The sequence below is a fragment of the Pezoporus flaviventris genome, unplaced genomic scaffold (genome assembly GCF_033815535.1).
Source record: "Pezoporus flaviventris isolate CSIRO_AGI_PZ_B2104156 unplaced genomic scaffold, CSIRO_AGI_Pfla_v1 ptg000083l, whole genome shotgun sequence".
NCBI classification, from domain to species: Eukaryota; Metazoa; Chordata; class Aves; order Psittaciformes; family Psittacidae; genus Pezoporus; species Pezoporus flaviventris.
The window spans coordinates 3,670,482-3,690,818 of record NW_026892631.1 but is presented as its reverse complement, the minus strand read 5'-3'; the positions used below and the strand labels follow the sequence as shown (position 1 = coordinate 3,690,818).

At 44.3% G+C, this 20,337-nt stretch overlaps 1 protein-coding gene across 3 annotated transcripts in view; it reads left to right on the top strand.

Annotated features, from left to right (window-relative positions):
* Positions 1-3,031: 3,031 nt before the first annotated feature.
* The window catches only part of CAPN8 (calpain 8), a 30,213-nt gene continuing 12,907 nt past the window's right edge, over positions 3,032-20,337 (top strand). The window contains exons 1-9 of one of the 3 annotated variants that reach the window (XM_061475354.1): positions 3,032-3,377; positions 5,751-5,820; positions 13,705-13,823; positions 14,979-15,112; positions 15,402-15,570; positions 16,458-16,541; positions 17,375-17,460; positions 18,818-18,892; positions 19,885-20,045. In XM_061475354.1, the coding sequence (XP_061331338.1) occupies positions 3,141-3,377; positions 5,751-5,820; positions 13,705-13,823; positions 14,979-15,112; positions 15,402-15,570; positions 16,458-16,541; positions 17,375-17,460; positions 18,818-18,892; positions 19,885-20,045 (1,135 nt within the window). In that variant the 5' untranslated portion in view covers positions 3,032-3,140. The remainder of the gene's footprint in view (positions 3,378-5,750; positions 5,821-13,704; positions 13,824-14,978; positions 15,113-15,401; positions 15,571-16,457; positions 16,542-17,374; positions 17,461-18,817; positions 18,893-19,884; positions 20,046-20,337) is intronic. The other 2 variants (XM_061475353.1, XM_061475351.1) reach the window with 2 other exon arrangements.

Sequence of the window (20,337 nt, the reverse complement as noted above, 5' to 3'; positions counted from 1 at the left end):
GTACCTGGGTCATCCTGCAAAATGCATCCACCCTTCCTAGCTCCTTATGGTGCTGAAGAACCACTCGTGGATCAGCGTGGTTGTGTTATGGAGCTTCACTCCTGGGGTGCAGGCATTACCGCTGCAGAATGCCATCTTCCTCCTCATCAGGCACCAACACTTTTCTGGCTTTTATAAAACAAATGAACAGGATCATGGCTAATTTCAGATGCTTTTCCCTTTAGGGAACCCACTAAGCTGCAGCCTGTAACAACCGCTGCTTCCCCAAACATTTAGGTAAATTATTGCAACCTCTAGAAGAATAATCTTATAGACAAACATTTAGGACCTGTCATAGCTCACACTAGTGTGCCTATTACTAGTTACTCCATTTTCACAGTAATAGGGTAGGTAGATGCCCATACATCTAGATTAGGGGAAGGCAAGCATTCTAAATCAAACTAATCCCTTTCCACGCTGCAGGGTCTACAATACAGCTAAGCGGCTTTAAATCTCATTAGCAAAGTGGTGCAGTGCAGGAGAGCCATTTCATTTCTAACACACTACAGCAAAAATGTAGCTAGAAAATTGGTGGTTATTTTCTTCTAAAAGGTTTCCACAGACACAGAACAGTCTTGAGTTCATAAAATTTGCAGACTTTGAAACCAGGATGATGGTTTCTTTGGTTCTTTGCCATTTCTCTCATCTTGCTGTCATCAAGAAAGGGGGAGAGGGGAAGGAAAGCAGGAAGAACCAGGCAAAACCATGGAAATCCTAAAAGGAACAAAAATCTGTGTAACTGTTATAACTTTTTATCCCATTGCTGTTTCCCTTGGGATTAATGCCTTCAGCAGCAGTTTCTGGGAATCACGGGGAACCTGAGAACTTTCCCCCCATGGTACAACTGTCATTTGTTGCTGTAGCCAGCTACAGTCACAACATTTTCCTCTTCTCTGTATCCTCTAGATGGTGCTTGTGTATCACTTTCTACGCAAATCATGCTGCCACTAATCAAGCTTGGAAATCAATGTGGAGCTCTGTACTGCTGATCACTAGGAACAGACGGTTGTGGTGAGCACACTGGGTGCTGAGCTAGTGCAGGCCTTCACCAGAGAAAATGGTTGTCCTTAGCCTCTTCCCAAATGTGAGGTAGATAGCGCAGTAAAAAATCCTATGGCACATTTTATTGGAGCGTTATGAGGATTGAAATCTGATTGTGTTTCCTCTGTATCACACCTTAACACACTGGTGATGATGGACAAGGGTTCACCCCTTCTGTGCCCACTTGTGCCGGGTAGCAACTGGAGTTACAGAGCACACAGGGTATCAACTGTATGTCTAAGGAGTACATGGGGAACAAAAGATTCCTGAGCCAAATGCCCCGGATCCATGAACAGCATTGCCAGAGCTTGCAGCTTAGAGAAATTACAGCAAAGTGGGAACATGCCTCTGGACCAGAGGAAGAGAGGAAACTTCAGCACAAGAGGCTAGTGCAGGGAGGGAAAGCAAGCAGAGTTCTGCCTCATGAGCAGAGAAAATGGGTACCTCTGAGTGGGCCTATATGCATTCTAGAAAGAAAGAACCCCTGCCCTCAACCGTTTATGATTCCACTCTTCACTCTGGTTCAGTACATGGGATCACCTAGAAGTACTGAAATGAAATGAGACCTGAAATGAAATGAGAGCTGAAATTCTGGCCATCCTCATCCTTTACTCAATTTCAACAGCATTAATTGAATTTGAGGATAACCAGTATAGTAACACCCTCAGCCCAGCCTTCTCTACCTGTGCCCACCTGGAACTGGCCAAGTCATTTCGTTTCCTCTTTTGCATTCACACTCTTCAAATATTTGCAGACAAGCAACCTGGCTAGCCTCTGTTTGGACTCCTTATCTCAACAGGTTTCGGTCCTTAAAAATTCCCTCTTCCCTTCCCCACACCTTCTCTCTAAACTTACCAAGGGGTAGTCATCAAACATCCTCTCTGGCAAACAAAACTGCTGTTTCCCCAGCTCTTAGCTTGACACGCAGGGGACTTTGCTGGGGAAACCTGACCATTAAATAGGAAGACAGCAGAGAGCAGCTATGCTCCATGGAAAATTGCTCCTGCTTCAGTTTTTGAACCTACAGACACTTGCAGCCACCTTGCCAAGGAGATGTGCACCTCTGGGGCTGCCAGGGTAGAAACTTGGAGGTTTCCCACTACAAGAACAGGAATCACTGTTTTTTTAAGGTTTAAAAAGCCTTCTGCACCTGAAGCTTGCTTTATTTTCTGCTTGTAAATATTTTATGTGCAGGAAGCACCACCGAAAGACTGTAAACATGATGGTTAACTTCTCACTAGCCAAGATAAGACTCATTTTTATAGATGGGGAAGGTACAGTGACTTTCAGCCATGGTCACACTGGAGATGGGGAGCAGGCGTTACCAGCTTGCCTCCTTATCTGGTGATACAACTCTCCATTTCTGGCCTAGGCTAGAACCATATCCTTGCCCTCTGCAGGTCATACAGCCAAGGGTCCATCTCTAGCTCTGTCAAGCTCATACCTTTAATTGCTAATAAATTAACTCCTGAAATGATACTGCTTTGGGAGTACCAAAGAGATTTTACTTTTTTGTTTAAAGATCACTTAAGCCAGAAGTGGGTTCAGCTTTTCAACTTTAAAACTCGGTGGTGCCTCCATAGCCAGGTAAGCTGCAGCAATAGATACCCAGCTTCAGGCTTTGTGGCTGTGTAACCCTCCAACACTATAGAGCCTGATCTCAGAAGGAAGGAAAGGAGTTTAAAATCATCTTCACCTGGACTCAGACCTGACTTTCAGCACACTGAACACATACAATTCCTTCCCATGTGTAAATAGGTGTGTCTGCAAAACCACTGTTTTTTCCCTTGCTCCTTGTTAGAAGCGTATCTTTAAAAGGGGCAGAAAAAAGCAAACAAGGTGGGAGTAACACAAGGCAGTGCCACAGTCCCAGCAGCAGCCCCCAGCCTCCATGTCTCAAGTAGTACATCTTAGGTACATATTTGCTTTCCTGGTGCCTCCTCCCTCCAGGGCTGTTGGAGCACTTAGAGCAGCCGCCAGCTCCACCCAAGCCTGTTACCTGCCTGTATTCACCTCCTCTTGCCCAGGAGGCAAAGACAGAGCCAGGAAGGTGGCCAGTCATGTCCAGGGTTGCAGCGAGGCTGTGCCAAGAAAGAGCGGCTGCAGATGGGCTGGGATCCAACAGGAATGCCATCAAGTATTTGAAGCAGGACTACGAAGCCCTGAAGCAGCAGTGCCTGCAGGCTGGCACTCTGTTCAAGGATGAGGAGTTCCCAGCTTGTCCTTCCACACTGGGCTACCGAGATCTGGGACCGTATTCCTTCAAAACCCAGGGGATAGTCTGGAAGCGCCCCACGGTAAGAGGGCTTTATAACTACCTGTTTTACTGGGTTCAGATCTAATAAGATTCCACCTGGACATCCATGCTAAATCAGTGGTGAATATCCATGAATATCCACTATCTGTATGTTTTTTTTTTTTTTCTTCTATCTTGCTGTAGCAGATGCTAGGTTGAAAAAGGGATAGGGAAAAAAGAAATCAGCACCTTCTAAACTCTTTATAAAGCAAGGAATCCTATAACTGCTTCATGGGAACCTGCTTCCTCCCTGTTCATCCTATCTATCTCCACACAGAGCTACAAGTTCAGGGTGCAACCCAGAGCTGGGTACAAAAGCTCCATGTGTATCCAGACAGAACACAAGGCACCCCAGGAGCCATGGACCAATTGTAACAGTACCTACACCAATGTCTTCCCACTGCGCACCCCAGGAAAGCAGGCTAATACTTAAACAAAATCCTCTTGCTCTCTTCAAGCTACCTATAACAGTTAAAGAACAACTGACCAGAACTGTTAGTGCTGTTTTATCCTAAAAAAAGCCTTACATTTGAAAAAGTCATTTTTATCAGAAAAGATTAGATGCTGTTTTTTGGGTTTTTTGTTGTTTTTTTTTTTTTTTTTTTTGTTAAAAAAAAGCCAACACAAAATCAAGGCTTTGGAGATTTTTCTGCGCACACATTTTCCAGTCATTTCTTTCTGTCCCTACTTTGCTCCTCCTTTGTTGTTTTGCCTCTTGATATCAAGTAAAACTGAGAAACAGGAAGGAAGGAAACCCCCAAATGACTTCTCTTCCTCTGATGGGGGAAAGTGAGAAGCAGGGAAAATATCAAGGCTTGCATTCTTATAATGTTTTTCACCTGAAAAATGGGAAGCAGAAGATTTCAGGTTTAAGAACTTCAAGTTTCTGTGCTGGCAGCCCTGTTTGTCCCTCAGCACCTCTCTCTGGCTCCTGGATGTTTCAGCAACAAGTACCCTGGATGTGCCCCTTGGCTTTGCTGACCCTGGGCAAAGGGCAGCCTCAGAAAACTCAGTAAATTGGACTTGGGCTCCCCATGCAAGAGCAAAGCTGTGCCTGCTGCAGGCAGAGACACAGTCACAAACTCTCCTCCTGTGATTGCAGGCTGATGGGGTCACTGTTCACTTGCCTGCCTGCATTTGAAACAGGCAGCAGGACCCAGAGAGCAATCTGGAGGAGACCTGATGGAGGAACACCCCTGAAAATTAGATATCCACTAAGGCCATTATCCCCAGGCTGTGACTACCGTGTGCAGACAGTGAATGTTAGACACTCTGCCATCAAGGACTTACCTTCTGATTTCAACAGTGGGCTTATAGAAAGGGAGAAGGTGGAAATGCTGTTACGTGCAAGGTGTATGAGGCACGCTGCAGTGGCTCAGAAAGGACGAAGGGTGAGAAATCAGTTGCAGACAACTGACTGCCGCCAGGTATACCGCTTTGGAGGGAGGTACCCTCACAGCTCCTATCCACTGAGGCAGCTGACCACCTGAGAACCCACAAAAGCAAAAAGGATGCAGTTGAGATCACACCTATTGCAAAGGGAGAGTCACAAACTGGATCTTCATCATGCACAAGAAGTTCTGGGTTGCCCCACTGGATGCTCATGCTGACAACTGCTGTTCCCTGGGAGAGCTAGTGACTGCCTAAGCCTTCCTTCACCCTGCTTGCCAAGTTAGGCTTCCTATAAACTGCCTCTTGCTGCCATCCAGAAGCTCATGGAAAACACTGAGGAGAGAGGGAAGGCTTTTGTCTCTAAAGAGACAATATTAACTTCCTAATTCAGGGCATGAATTGTTGGAGGCTTCTGAGTTGGTGTAAGAGGGACAGTCATTGCCATAACCTGCTTGGCTGGCCCCAAAGCGCCAAGAGGAAAAGGGGGTCTCTAATAAAAGCATTGGTGTGGCTGGTCTCCCAGAAAGTAGGGGAACATCCTTCATGCCAATGGCAGTGGAAACTCAGCACAGCTCCAGAGCCAGCAGCAATGATTGCAAACTCATTTGCACTGAGCCAAAACCACATCAAGGTAAAATAAGATGTAAATGCTGAGGTTGAAGTTTCACCTCTGGAGAGGGATTCTTCATTAGAGACTAGTGATAGGACAAGGGGTTAAAACTTATCAGGGGAAGTTTAGATTGGATATAAGGAGGAAGTTCTTTCCTGTTAGGGTGGTGAGGCACTGGAATGGGTTGCCCAGGGAGGTTGTGAATGCTCCATCCCTGGCAGTGTTCAAGACCAGGTTGGACGAGGCCTTGGGTGATATGGTCTAGTATGAGGTGTCCCTGCCCATGGCAGGGGGGTTGGAACGAGGTGATCTTAAGGTCCTTTCCAACCCTAATTATTCTATGATTCTATGCTTTGAAAATGTGTCTTTCAGGAGTTGTGCGCCAACCCTCAGTTTATAGTTGGAGGAGCTACTCGGACAGATGTCTGCCAAGGAGAGCTGGGTATGTACAGCACTTCTGAATTCAGCTTTGGGAGAAGAAACAGAAATTCAGCTTCACTTAAAAATTCCTCATACACTGACTATTTTACTGGCTGTCTCCGAGACATAGCATGGAGAGAGGCAGATACCTAAGAAGGGGACTCATGCATTGCTGCCCGAGACAGTGTATATGCGGGCTTGTAAGAGCTATGTCAAACCTGGGAGACATCAAACCATTTCCTGGAGGTAGGAAGCTACTTATCCCATTGTGGGGAGAAGACTGGCTTGCTTTTCACCTCTTGAGGCAGAGCTGGACACCAACCTAATCATGACAGTACTTACCCTGAAGCAAGAGAGTGGGCTTCATGTCCTTTGCAGCAAGAGCAGCTCCAAAGACTCAGGGAACAAGGGACACTGGGGAAGGTTCACCCTGCAGCCTAGTTGTTTGGGAGGCAGAGAAAGCTCCAGCCTTAGTTTCACACAAAACAAATACACAGCCAAGGAGCAGAGCAGGAACTGGTTTAGTCCAGGGGCTGGGGCTATGACGTGCCATTTCATGCCAAGCAGGATAGCCCATCTGCTTGCAGGTGTGAGTTACAAACAAGCACTGCATTGTAAAAAAGGAACAGAGCATGTAAACTTTGTAATAGCATCCATAAGCAAATTGTTCCAAGCTCTGCCTTTGTCTAAACAGAGCTCCTATGCAAGTAGCCAGAAGGGAGCTTTATCCCCCCTTTGAATAGCTGCTGCCGCAGCCTCCTTGCCTGCCTGCCTCGCTGATAAGATCCAGCTCCAGAAGACAGCAGCAGCAACCTCCCCTGACTGCATATAGAGGCGGGAAGGCTGAAGCTGTTGTAATGAGAATTTGATAGATTAGACCCAGAGAAACTGCCTTTCTCCCTCCTGTGCTGCTTACTGCAGTACTCCTGACCTTACTGGTCTTCTAGCCCATCCATTGTGCAAATGAGATACAAACAATTTCTGCAAGTCATTGGCAATAAATAATACCGATGCTGGTCCTGTAAACAGAGCACCATTAAAGCAATTGCTAAAAAATTCCCTGGTGTGTGGGCTTGTGCTCCAAATGCTAAAAATAAGGTGCCCAACCGTACACTTCCTCCAGAGTATTTATTCGGTGGATACTGGAATAGAGGATGGGGAAATCACTTACCGTGTTTTAGGGGAATGGTTCAGGTAAGTAATAAAAGTGACATTTCTTGTCACCTCCAATTTGGGAAGTTTCTATAATTGTGTGTATATATACATATATATATATAAAAGATTGTATGCCTAAAGTAAAACCTCATTTTCCTTGACAGTTTACAAGCTAAAGAACTGAAGAATATTACCCTGCCCTTAAACTAGAAGAGGTCAATGCATTATTTGTGTTGAGCCTAAAAACTGAATGCAAATACCCTGAGCCTCTCTTTTGATTTCTGTCACCTCCTGGATGTCTCTGTGGAGTCCCAGTCCTCTGTGCTAAATGGGCTTTCATTAGAGAGCAGTGCCAAAATCCACAAACTAACTAGCAGTACTGTACCCAGACCTCTGAATCTGGGGCCAGTGCCTGGCTCTAGGCTTTCCCAAGCCAACCTTTGGTGGGCAGTACCCCAAGTGCTAGTCCTGAAAGCTATCCCTTAACCTAGAAGAAAACCCCCAAATCTCCTTTTGTTAGGAGCTTCCTTTTCTCTTGCTTTCTCAAAAATAAAACAATCAAAGATAGAATCATAGAATCACAGACTGGTTTGGGTTGGAAAGGACCTTAAGATCACCTCATTCCAACCCCCTGCCATGGGCAGGGACACCTCATACTAGACCATGTCACCCAAGGCTCTGTCCAACCTGGCCTTGAACACTGCCAGGGATGGAGCATTCACAGCCTCCCTGGGCAACCCATTCCCGTGCCTCACCACCCTCACAGTAAAGAACTTCTTCCTTAGATCTAACCTGAACTTCCCCTGTTTCAGTTTGAACCCATCACCCCTTGTCCTATTGCTATAGTCCCTGATAAAGAGTCCCTCTTCAGCATCCTTGTAGGCCCCCTTCAGATCCTGGAAGCTGCTATAAGGTCTCCATGCAGCCTCCTCTTCTCCAGGCTGAACAGCCCCAACTTTCTCTGCAAGGCTGCTTACATTCACTTTTACATGCACTGACCCTTCACAGAAATAAACTTCAGGCACGGTACTTTCCCTCTAATGCTCAGGTGTTTGCTTTGCATCTCTGAGGCATGCTATGTTTTTTTGTTATTTGACCCAGTACCTTGAATATCAAAGTCCTTTTACTGAAGCCCTCACGTAAAACACTTGCATTGAAATGAACCCTGATTACATATTTACATAAGGCCCGTATGTGACCTGTTAACAAGTACTTTAGGGAAATACAGCCTGTTTTTAATAATCTTCTCAGATACGTTTCTTTTCTTAAAAAAAAAAAAAAAGAATAAAAATTAACACTGCAGGTCTGGGCTTATATGAACAAAAGGAACAAGAAAACCCAGAGTTAGTCTCACTCCATTAAACTTATTTCTTTGACAACAGTGTAAGCTAGATGAATATCAGCTTGGGAAGTTTGATGGGAACTTGAAAGAGGAAATATTTTAAATGTTCTTTGAACCGTGTCTTTTTGATAGCCTAGTAACAGCTTGCAATGCAGTCACATAGTCTCAGTTATTAAAGGTGACTTATGAGGATTTCTTGCAGCTATTTGAGCAAGTTAAACCCCAGAACTGTTTGCAGAAGTTCAAGAAGCAGGTGGCATAAATTTAACTTAAATAATATAAAACACACTCAAACCCTCTCAGTTTAATATTGGCTTTCCAGATCCACGCTGTTCATATTCATGGGCACCTTTTGTCCTGAAGGAGGCTCAGAGGGTACTCCAGACACTGCAGTTCCCTTGGCCTGGGCTGTCAAGAAGTCCCCTGAAGCCAGTGCAGATGCACCAGTTCACACCAGCTGAGGAGCCCACCGCATCCATGCTTTGTTTGTGTCTTAAGGGCAGCTCTGAGAAGATTATGGGTAGACTGGAGAACAAACCAAAGCCTGATAGTTCTGAGATAAATCTGACACCTTCTGAGTGAGCCTTTGGAGCTCCTATAGGCAGGAAAGTGCTTAGTAGTTCTGGGTTTGTTCATTTATTTTGCTATAGACATTAATATGTCTTCTGATGTTCAGTCCCATGTTCCTTGTTCTACATGCCCTAAATCTTGAAAAATATATTCACTGACAACTCTGAGACCCCAAAGAGAAGAAAAGCTGTTCCTTTCCTGGATGCTCCTTTGCCTTTCTGTACACAGCTGCAGAGCTTCATTCATTTCCATAGAAAAATTCAGGAAGCCTTCTTTAGAAATGTCAAAACAGGAACAACCTTTACTGCCAGAAATTATAAAGCTGTATGCGCTTCTTTGATGTCTGCTAGGTTTATGAGCTATGAAGAAGGGCTTCCAGTGAAAAATAAAGCTGAGAATCAAATCTGCTTGACAAACAGAGAAGCAAGAGACACAGTAGTGTATTTGGGTTCCTTCTGAACACCTTCTGAAATAGCAAGAAGCCAGAGTACAGTCTGGAGAGAGATACTTCCGTCAAGGCCAGACAGAAGCCTTGGGCAACATGGTCTGTGGTGAGGCATCCCTGCCCATGGCAGGTGATTGGAACAGGATGATCTTAAGGTCCTTCCCAACCCAAACCATTCTATGATTCTACTGTCCAGTTAGATCTTTGAACCAGGCACTTGGAGTTTTAGCTGAAACTCACCATCACCAGGTCACTGAAGAGTTTATATGCTCTGTGTCTAGACACTTTGATGATAGCTAAACCAGAAACCGAGCATGGCTCTGTAGCAACTGAAACTAATCAGATTTCTCATTTATTTTCTGGCCTCTGCGAGTGCAGCATGCTTGGGTAAACATCATCAATACAGAGGAGTCACTCAGCTCCCAGGTCACTGAGGATTCGGAATTCTCTGCAGCAATTCGATTATCTCTCTAAACCAGGAGGTGCTTGCGTAGCACTGAGAACACGAGCCACCTCCGTACATCTGCGAGCAGCAAGTGATCTTATTTCAGGCACACTAAGACACAGTAATTCTCCAAGATCATGTGGATATATATGTATATATATGCACACACGCAGAGTGAGGCTTCACATTAACCCTTTCCACCAAAAACTCAAGGTCAAAAATGCTTATTCCAATCTATAAATAAATAAATAAATAAATACTGTATGTTACCGACACTATAAATTACTTCAGGTCCAGGAATCGAGCTGGCTCCTTTTTAGCACATTCAGCAGCAATGGTAAACACTGTAATTGGCACTTGTCTGAAAGTTCTGTTCATTAAATATGAGGCTGAACACAAAGCAGTGTATGTGCCTCTAGGTGATTTAGACTTGCAGGGCTAATGGTGAGAAAACTTTGTTAAAAATTCATTTCTATAAGCTGAAAGGCTACGACTTCAAACATACAGTGAGCAGAAATGCTTTCTGATATTGGCATTCTTCTGACTATAACTGGATTGGAAATACATTCTAATTAAATATTTAATTCATTGGCCAATTGGCCTCATTTTTCCTCTTCCTTCAAAAACTAACTTTTTAGGAAAGGAATCAAATAGTTTCCTCACAGTTTGAAACATTACTCACAACCTGCAGCTGAGTCAGGGCAAGTTTGAGTTGTCCTACACAAGCTGCCTTTCTAGGGAGCTTGCGCTTCTGCACTGTCCTGTAGGCACAGCCGCAAACAAAACTGAACTTTCCTGCTGGCAAAATGCTGCTGAACTTTGAAGAAGGGAACATGTACTGTCAACTTGTGCTCTTTTAGAACTGGCAATACATTATCCAGTAGAGCTGAGAAAACTTATTAATAGGCCAGGATCCCATTGTGGTGTACAAGAAGATAAGAGGCAACTTGCGCAGTTTAGGCTCCATGCTGGAAGCTCTTTGATTCCTGCATCCTCTTTAATTCGTCACAGGAGCTTGAATGTCATGCATCACTTGTATATAAATATGTTCCCAAACCATGTGCTCCTAGGCACCCCATGCAAACCTTCATTTTTATCAAGTTACTGCACAGCAGCCGATTCCCAGCTGGTTCCTTTTGGAGCGCATGGTTGATCCTTGTTCAGCCACAAGCTCAGCCAAAGATATTAGGCTCCCAAGCAAGGTTTAGAGATAGGACTCTGCATATTTTCCCAACTCAACTTTTCCAACACATTTCTTTCCATGCGTACTTTGAGCAGACTTGCCCGTAGTGCTTCCCTAGGAAGTTAGATTGCATGGTGTGCTTGCAGGAGGCAGAAGCGCCGATGTCACTCATCCTCCCAGATGCCAAGAAGTTAATTCATACTGTAAGATAGTTGTAAAGGATTTCACGCTGCATTTGGCATCTTATGGAGTTGAGATTCTGGAGTTGTTTAGCTCCGAGTCAGGGAAGTAAATAGCGTATTTAAGGAAATCCGTCTTATTTCACTGACTCTTCTGCCTGATTGTGCATTAATCATACACCATCCTCAGCAAAGCCCAGAGTAGTTTCCCCTTCACTGGCTGTAAAAACCTAGCCTGGACCAGAAAGGGGAAACCCTTACAGGTATTGCACATTGGGAAAGCACCAACTCGTCACTGCTGCAGACCTTCTCTAGTCTCACCATGAGTGGAGCGACACCACAGGGACACCAGGACCACCACCCTGCAACCTTCTGTGCTCCACAGCATGTCAGGAACAGCCAGGGCAGCAAGAAAGTCTGGGGTAGTGGAGAAAATGGGGGCTTAATTTGTAACTTTATAAGGTTTTTCATCTTCCTTCTCTGAAGAGTCATTCCTCAGACTTGTCACCATTATTGCTATCTCTCCAAGCAAAAGGACAAATTATAACAGCATAAGGAATACACCTGCACTAAGGAAAGCCCAAAAGAAGTACATACAAAGCAGATCCGGGTGTTCTGAGCCCTGTCCCACAGAATGCAAAAGAACTTTGAAAATGATTAGGTTGAAGATGAACTTAAGGTTTTTGCTCATAGTTGTTCTAGAGGCTGAGGCTTTTGGATTCTCTTTTCTATATACACAGCAGCAACTCTTCCCCATTTCCAGTTTAAACACATCACAACCCTTTTAGTTTAATTTGTCTGTGCTCCTGTAGAAGACATCTTACTTTTCAAGTAAGAGCTCTTGGCTCAAACAGCTTTTCTGCTCAACCTACCTCACTTCCTCTTCAAACTTCACTTGCATAACATGAGCAGAACAAAACTTCAACCTCTTCTCATAAGAAGGGCAGGTGGAGGGGGAGAAGGAGGTAATCCAGACATTTTTCTCCCCCTTTGTACCTTGAATGCTCTTTCTTGAATGTGGCAGCCAAGATAACACAGAAATCTTGGGGCAAGGCTCAAGCAGCACCTCATATACTAATACTAGGTTTTCCCTACTGATTGGAAACAGAAGGGAAAAACTGGGTACAGGATGGAAAGTGGCTGGCACACTGGGTAGATCACTCTTTTGTACCCATAATCCAATGAGCCAGCTCCAGTGATTAGTTACAGATCATCACACCAGGGCATTTCTTTGCTGCTTGCTAGTCTCTGCTTGCACAGCTGGAAACATCTGTTTGTTGCTCAGCTTGTAAGAAGTACCTGGGTATCACCCAGTGAGTACAGGAAGCAGGGAGCATGAGCACCAGCAAGTCCCCATATCTTGCCTATACAATTATATTCATGATGGCACTATATCATAAAGCCCAAGTCAATAGAAAGAGTTAACTGCTGCTCTAAGATACTAAATCATGCTACAGGCTAAACTCCTTCCTCTGTTTCTCTGCTTAGCTTATTTCCACTGAAGCAAGAGCTATTATGCCAGTTCCTTTTGCAGAATATGCACATGCATAAAGAAACTATGTCTTGGCACAGATAATCCACAGGGAACCAGGAAAATGGACCTTTGGAGCAGTTTTGTTCTCCTAGACTTTCTGCACACCTCAGAAATAACATGGAATCACAAAAGTGCTTCCTACTGTTTGCAGCATGCAAGCACTGTAGGAAACCCAGGAGTCACTTAGATTCTCAGGGGCACCACCTTTCATGTGATAGTAGCTTCTACTTATCCAGCCTCCAATTCACAACAAGCAGGTAACTAAGCCTGCAAACAGCTCCAGTTGCAGGATGCACAGCCTCCAGGGAGGGTGTCCATCCTCACCAGAACAAGGAATGGGCCAGAAGAGATTCACCTCCTTATAGCGTTCCCAGGCAACTTCAGCTTCCATTAGGCTCTTGGGCAAATCTGTAGTAATAGCTCTAAGTGCTGGTTCCAGTTCAGACCTTTGATAAATGGGCTAAGGAAGAATAGCCACCCAAATTTTCCTGCTATCCATCAAATCATCTCCAAAGATAGAAAAGGAAGTCTCACCATCCTTTTATCACCCCAGAGATTTTGCCTTCTTCTGGACACTTTCCAGGCCCTTGCCTCTCCCAGGTGTGGTAGCTTGGGTTTAAAGTACCACAGTTCATTAACACTGTAGTGCCCAGCAGGTTTTACAACCCACATACCCAAAAAGCCTTCTCTCTCTGGCTACATTCTTGATGTCCTGAGGGAATTAACAAGCTTAGATAAAGCAGCCTGCTTTCACAGCATCATTAAAATATCAAAATAGCAAAGCCCAAACTAGACCATCAAAATGACCACCGTGATCAGCCTTAGAGGACCCAAGATACCTGTGCAGTCTGGGTGGGTGGAAAATGAGCAAAAGAGATAAACAACAAAACAGAACGGATTGCAGAACCAATATTGAGTCTGGCAGGACCTTGCAAAGCTCTTAATGCTGGCATTCAAGTCTAGAGAGAAGCGTGATATAATGGTGTAAGGCTTAACTCAGCAAACTCTTATTTATAAAAGAACTTCTCTGCCATGTATCATATGTGGTTTTAGGTGACTGCTGGCTCCTGGCTGCCATTGCCTCTCTCACTTTGAATCCAGACATTCTGTACCGCGTTGTTCCCAAGGCTCAGAGTTTCCAGAGGGACTATGCCGGGATCTTTCATTTTCAGGTACCTATATGATCAGGGTATTGAGAATAAAAAAGGAAAATTCTAGTATTTAGATAAACCAGGGATGGTTTTTGTGTGTGTGTGCAGGCTAAATATTCGAGAATTAAACTGTTTAAGTGAAATTGGTGGGGGAGAGGGAAAGAAAAGAAGAGCACAGTTAAATAATGCTACATGACACCTGCTTACTGGCTAGGTTCTGCTGTCTTACAGCTGATAGGGCTGAGTGAGCTATACAGGGTTTATAAACTGAGCCAAACCATCATGCCACATGAGTCAAGCCAAGCTCTGTTACTGCCAACTGTCAAGAGTGAATTCAGGCTCATGTGGTTCCTTCTGCCTCTCCTTCCCTTCCCTCCCTGTGGCTCTGCCTGGATTTCCTTACCTGTAGACTCAGTTTATTGAGGCTGAGGCAACCTGCTTTGACTGGAGGTTAGGCTCAGGTGTGAGCAATATGGATTCATTCTGCAAAGATAAAGGAGATGTTTTGGTGAGGACAGATGTTATAGAGCCCACACCTATTCCTTTCACCAGCTCATCTCAGCAGAGGGGGTTATTATGTGAGTTATCTTCTTTCCTTTCAGGACTGCATCAAATTATGGAGTGTTTCTAGAGTTCAGGCAAAAAGTTAGCATTAGGAATGTTTCACACATTTCCCAGTATTTTCAGAAGGGATTGGCACTACTGAGGCCTTTTGGGTGACCTTTCCTTGCAGCAGTTTTACAGGGGCATGGTTGTTTTATTTTCCTGTGGATTGGGCCTTAAAAGAGTAGACAAGAAAAGGCACTTTAGAGCATTCTGATTTGGATACTCTGAATTGATTTGAATTGGAACCAGCACTTAGAGCTATTACTACACACTAGCTTTCCGGCCTCGCCACCAAGGAGCTCAGACAGTGTTCCAAGTGTAATGTGCAACAAGTGGCTGTTAATATTACCTATCAGCAAAATTGAATAGGTTAAAAGCCTGCTCAGTGCTTTGCAGGGCTGAGAAGGGTTTGCCTCTATTACAAGGGAGAGGGGTCCAACACAGGAACAAAACCTTACAGTGACTTATCCAGGGGGAGCTGATGACAGGTGAAGGGATAGGAAGATAATAGCGTGGAGCTATTATGTGCACACCAGCCTCCATTACCTTTTCCTGTCTTCTTTCCATCAGTTCTGGCAGTACGGGGAGTGGGTGGACGTCGTGGTGGATGACCGGCTGCCCACCAGGAACGGGAAGCTGCTCTTCGTGCACTCGGAGGAAGGCAATGAGTTCTGGAGCGCGCTGCTGGAGAAGGCGTATGCCAAGTACGGTGCCTAAGCAGGAGCAGCACTCCTGGTGTGCAGAAGTTGACTGCCGAAGTGGTTGTGGTGTTAGACACAATGCAGTACACTCAAATGCAGCCTCCATTCCATTCGTTATTTACTTATCTAGGTCCATAAAGGGTATTGCCGGCTGTCTGTTTCAAGGGGTTTTACTGCTGGTGCTCCAGGTCACACTGATGTCTGATACTAAATAATAAACCCTTCTTTTTGCAGTGCCAATGCTTACAGGTGGAGATGGCCCCTGATAAAGCTCTTGTCATCTCTCCCCCAGGTTGAACAGCTCTTATGAAGCTCTCATAGGAGGGTCCACTATAGAGGGATTTGAGGATTTTACTGGAGGCATCTCCGAGTCCTATGAACTGCGGAGGGCTCCTTCAAACCTGTATCAAATCATCCAGAAGGCTCTGAGAGCTGGGTCGCTGCTTGGCTGTTCCATCGATGTAAGACACTGCTGCTGCTTTACTCTCCTTGCTCTTCTTCTCAGGGCTCTGGTTTATACTGCAACAAAAGCTCAGACCAATGTTAGACATAGGTAGGAAGAAGGTATGAAGTAAAATCAAAGTCTAATTAATGGGAGAATTTTATTGATTTCAGCTATAAAGATGTTGGACTAAGTACTAAATAACCAACTCTCACCATGCCTCCCTTTTTACAAGCATGTGATAATACTTGGAGCCATGGCATGAACTGTGGACTTCCCACACTCTGTTTTCATTCTCCAAGTATCATTTCTCACTCAAATTCTGTGTAATTTCAGCTCCAGACCCTCTACTGCCAGAGACAAACTCTTTGAGATGTTTTCTTGTAGCCTGTAGTCTGACTCCGCCTTTGGTTTTCAGTCCTAAAGATTATTAACACATGTAATACCAACTCTCTCAAGTTACAGATGATGTTTGTACGTGTTACCGAAACTTCATGCCTTTCACATCCTGTTTCCTTATCCTGGTTGAAATCCTGATTCATGGCATATAAGATTATTCAAATTATTCAAAGTTTGGTATGTTGGATCTCAGCTGAGGCAGACTAGATCTTAGTTTGCACGAACTTGTCTTTGCAGGTGACTGGGTCTGTTGCCTAAGCTGGGAACTGGATTTAGATTTAGATTTCATTGAATTTCTGCTGTGCTAGGACTGCATATTTAAGGGCTGGAACCATAGAGATGAACTTCTGCTGTGGATCTCACCTCTATTTAATATACTTTGCATCAAGAATATTGATATTCATTGTGCATACTGCTTTGGATATCTTTCCCTATATTCATTTGCTTATGAAAGCAGAGTTCATGTACAGTATGTAGTCCTAAATGAGTATACTTTCATAACCCCAGATAACATCTGCATCTGAAATAGAAGCAATCACAAGTCTGAAGTTGGTAAAGGGACATGCTTACTCTGTCACTGGAGCAGAAGAGGTAAGCCAGCCCCTCGAGGGCCATCATACCAGCCAGCTTGGGCTTGCAATACTACACTGCCTTCAACTTTCTGATGTCTTTCTGTGACTGACCAAATAAATATGTAGCTCACCCGTGCATGCTCTTACAGTGAAAGGAAAGTATCTGCAGTACTTAGTCAGGTCAGAAGCTTTGTACTAGTAGTTACATACAGTATCTATAGTATATATACTCATATATGTATAGTATATATAGAGTGCAGTCTTCAACTTGTGTTGTACCAGCAGACTGGCATGCAAAATGTAAAGGTGGGCCAAGCTGTAACTGAAATGGAGGGTACAGAGAGGAGAAACAGAAGAGGCAGCCTTTTCCCCATGTTTGTACTTCATGAAGTGGGAGTGTGTACTTTGCCAGTCAGCACTAATGAGAAAGGAGTAAAAGCCTCTTTCAGGAACTGTGCCATTAGTCTCACCTTCACAGTGAGCCCTAGGCACTCCTGCTCATCTGTAAACCGAAATCCTTACAGAGGTGCCCATGCCAAATAACCTCTTCCCAACCTCGCTGTGTTGTGCGATGTCTCCTGCTTTTGAGGACATAGATATTCTGCTGTTTTGTAGCTGATGTTTTTCCTTGCAGGTTGCTGTCATTATATGAAACGGTGAGTGCTGCAGCTAATGGCTCGTTTGGTGGCATGGGATAATGTAAAATAAGGGTGGAAGGTGTCTATGTGTCTTCTAACTTTAGCAAATTGTAATTGACGGCATCACTCAAGTACAAATCATGTGTTATCCAGTCTGAAAAGCAATTGTCCTGTGATGGAAGTGCTCACACTCTGCTTGTTGTGGATCTTTTAGGTATATTACAGAGGACGGCTAGAGAAACTAGTGAGGCTTAGAAATCCCTGGGGTGAAGTGGAGTGGACTGGAGCTTGGAGTGATAAGTAGGTTTTTATATGCCCCTACTTCTCTCTCTTCAGTGTATTTTGGTATGTTTTAAAAATTAAATTGGGACGATGGAGTTAATCCAATCACAAAGCACATTTAGGGGAGATACTGAATCAGTTGGAATAAAACACTATTAATTTATTAGCAGGGTTAGATACTGATCTGCTCTGCCCAGCGGACATTCTTCCCTGCCTCACGCAGAGCTATCTGATAAGAGCGAACAGCCCATGTTTTAACTGTGAGCCGACCAACACAAGCCGTATCCACATCATTTTGCAAGATAACTTTTCTCAGGTTGATCTTACTGATGGTGCCAGGACCTTAGAAGAATATGCAAACCAATCCCATTCCTGGGAATTACAGCAGGGATCAATTATTGTGCCCTTGCTTCAACTCTAAGGTTGCTTGGCTCTAAAGCAGACCAGTTTCTACTGGAGAATCTTAAAAAAATGGGGATGTTGACTAAAGCAAAGGACCTAGAAGTTTGAAGATCTCTCAGAAACTGTCCGGGCTTCCACTATCCTGGAATCCAGGAAACTGGCAGTGACAACACCTCTTTATTTTTGTATTTAGAATGGTGTAAATTGCACTTTAATTGAGGCCACAATATATTTTTTCATGCAGCACTTGGAGATTCCACTTTCCTCTCCTGACTGACTGACTGCAGTCCTGGTGCTGATGTTGTATCACACTTAAGGACAGAAAACAGAGATAAACATTACAATTATTCTTACCTTTACCAGAGCTGCTTTGCTCAGCCCCAAGTTAAGATGCCTCAGGCATGCATGCATGCCATATCCTGATTTTATTAGGCCTGTTTTATCATGGCACAGCTCTGCTGAGGCAGGTACAGAACTGCATGGACGCATGGGAGCAGATCAGAGCAGAATCCAGCTTTTGCTGCACTTGAACATCAGGATGGGAAATGAGCAGTGATGTTTTCTGCTGTGCTAATTCCACTGTTTTGCTTTCTTCTTTTTGTGGCTCCAGCAGCAGAGCTTCTATCATTTCCCTAGGGAGACTCTCAGGCATCCCAATAGATCTTACAGTGGAGAAGCTCTGCCTGACTTTCAGGCTGCATGTTATCTAATCCAGCCAGTCTGAAATATTTGTACATTCTGGCTCCTGGCAGTGATGATTCAGCTTAAGGCTTATTTGCTGCATATATGGTTGCAATGTGATTCCAGCTGCAGATAGTCAGGTTGCGGTGTGTACTAACATTGAGAGGGGCAGAAGGTCTAGTTGCTGAAGAAATACATACTCCTTGGTCAGCTGTAACCAAAGAGAGAGCCTAACCCTCTGATCTTGTTGTAGAATGAAACACAACAGCTTGCTTTTGTGTTTTGTCTGCAGTGCTCCTGAATGGAATTACATTGATCCGAAACAAAAACAAACTCTGGATAAGCAAGTAGATGATGGAGAGTTTTGGTGAGAGCTGTTTATTTAGATTAACCTTTTGGGCATTGTGCATGCATGTGTGCTCTTTAAGCAGACCTTTCAGTTGGGTGGAGAGAAACTGCCAGCACCAAGTGGGTTAATAATGACATGCATGCATTGTTAGACTCGTGTTTATCTTCCTTCCCACTCAAATATTACCTTTTATTAGAGCTTGCATAATTCAGTGCTTATACAAAATATAGAGACCAGATGGTAATAAAATTAATGAGGTGGCAAAAATGAACCTCAGCTGCTCTACATTTTGAAGTTTATTTTTTTGCCTAAATGCTACACACTAATGAAAAGGTTTAGAGTACCAGCTTGGGAAGAGTCTGTTTACCCAGACCTAATGGAAAGCCCATCCCACTTAGTTGATTATATGGATCAGTACTGAGCTCATGTCACTCTGTCCTAGACTGGGAAGATAAACGGCCACCATCTTGTAGTGCAATCAGCTATACGGACCATAAGGCACTGAGAAATGAGAATAGACCTCTGCTTGCGGCATGAAGTGATCAATGACTGTCACTCATGCAGACGTACTAGGAACGCTAAAAATAAACATCAAACCATAGGATTAAAGCACAACACCAGACTGAAACTGTTCTTCTACAGTGTGACACTTTCATAAGGGCCAATTTTTGCTCTTGTTAAATGGCACCTCCATGCACATTTTCCCCACTAGTTTTAGTAAATGAAGCATGATCATAAGGGATTGCCCACTGCTGGTGATGACAGAAAATGGTATGACTGAGCCCCGTACGTGTAACAGCCATTGACAACTGTCTCCAGGACACACAGCTCATTAAAGGAGCAGGAAGTTTGTCTCCCAAAAGCCAGTTCCAAGATTCAGAGTTCAATTAAGTGTGGCTTTGGGCAGGTCTGTAGTACTGATGTTTGCTGCCCTGTTGGGAGAGCCATCCATTCGCAGTTGCCTTGACTGTTGAGGCTGATGGACTAACCCCAGTCTTTTTGTGTGCCAGGATGGCGTTTTCAGATTTTCAAAGGCAGTTCACCCGGCTTGAGATCTGCAACTTGACTCCTGACACTCTGACAAGCAACGAGGTCAATAGATGGGACCTGACCCTGTTTAATGGGCAGTGGAGACGGGGTTCAACTGCTGGGGGCTGCCAGAACTACCAAGGTGGAGACCCAGCTAAGTGGTGAAAATACCAACCAAAACACTAAAAAAAAATACATGCTTGTAAACTGGAAGGGGCTTCGATGGGAAGGGCTTGGAGGTGCAGCCCTTTCTGTGTGGTTTAGACTGTAAGCAAAAGCTTGGCAGTTTAAATGAAGATCTAATTCACACTTATTTCCTCATGAGGGATTACCAACACTCTAAGCAGTTAATTCATGGCTGTGTTCTTTTCTTTTTTCTCTGTCTGCTTTTCCTGCTTACGTGGCTTTTGCTGCTGACTGGAGCAATCCCCCAA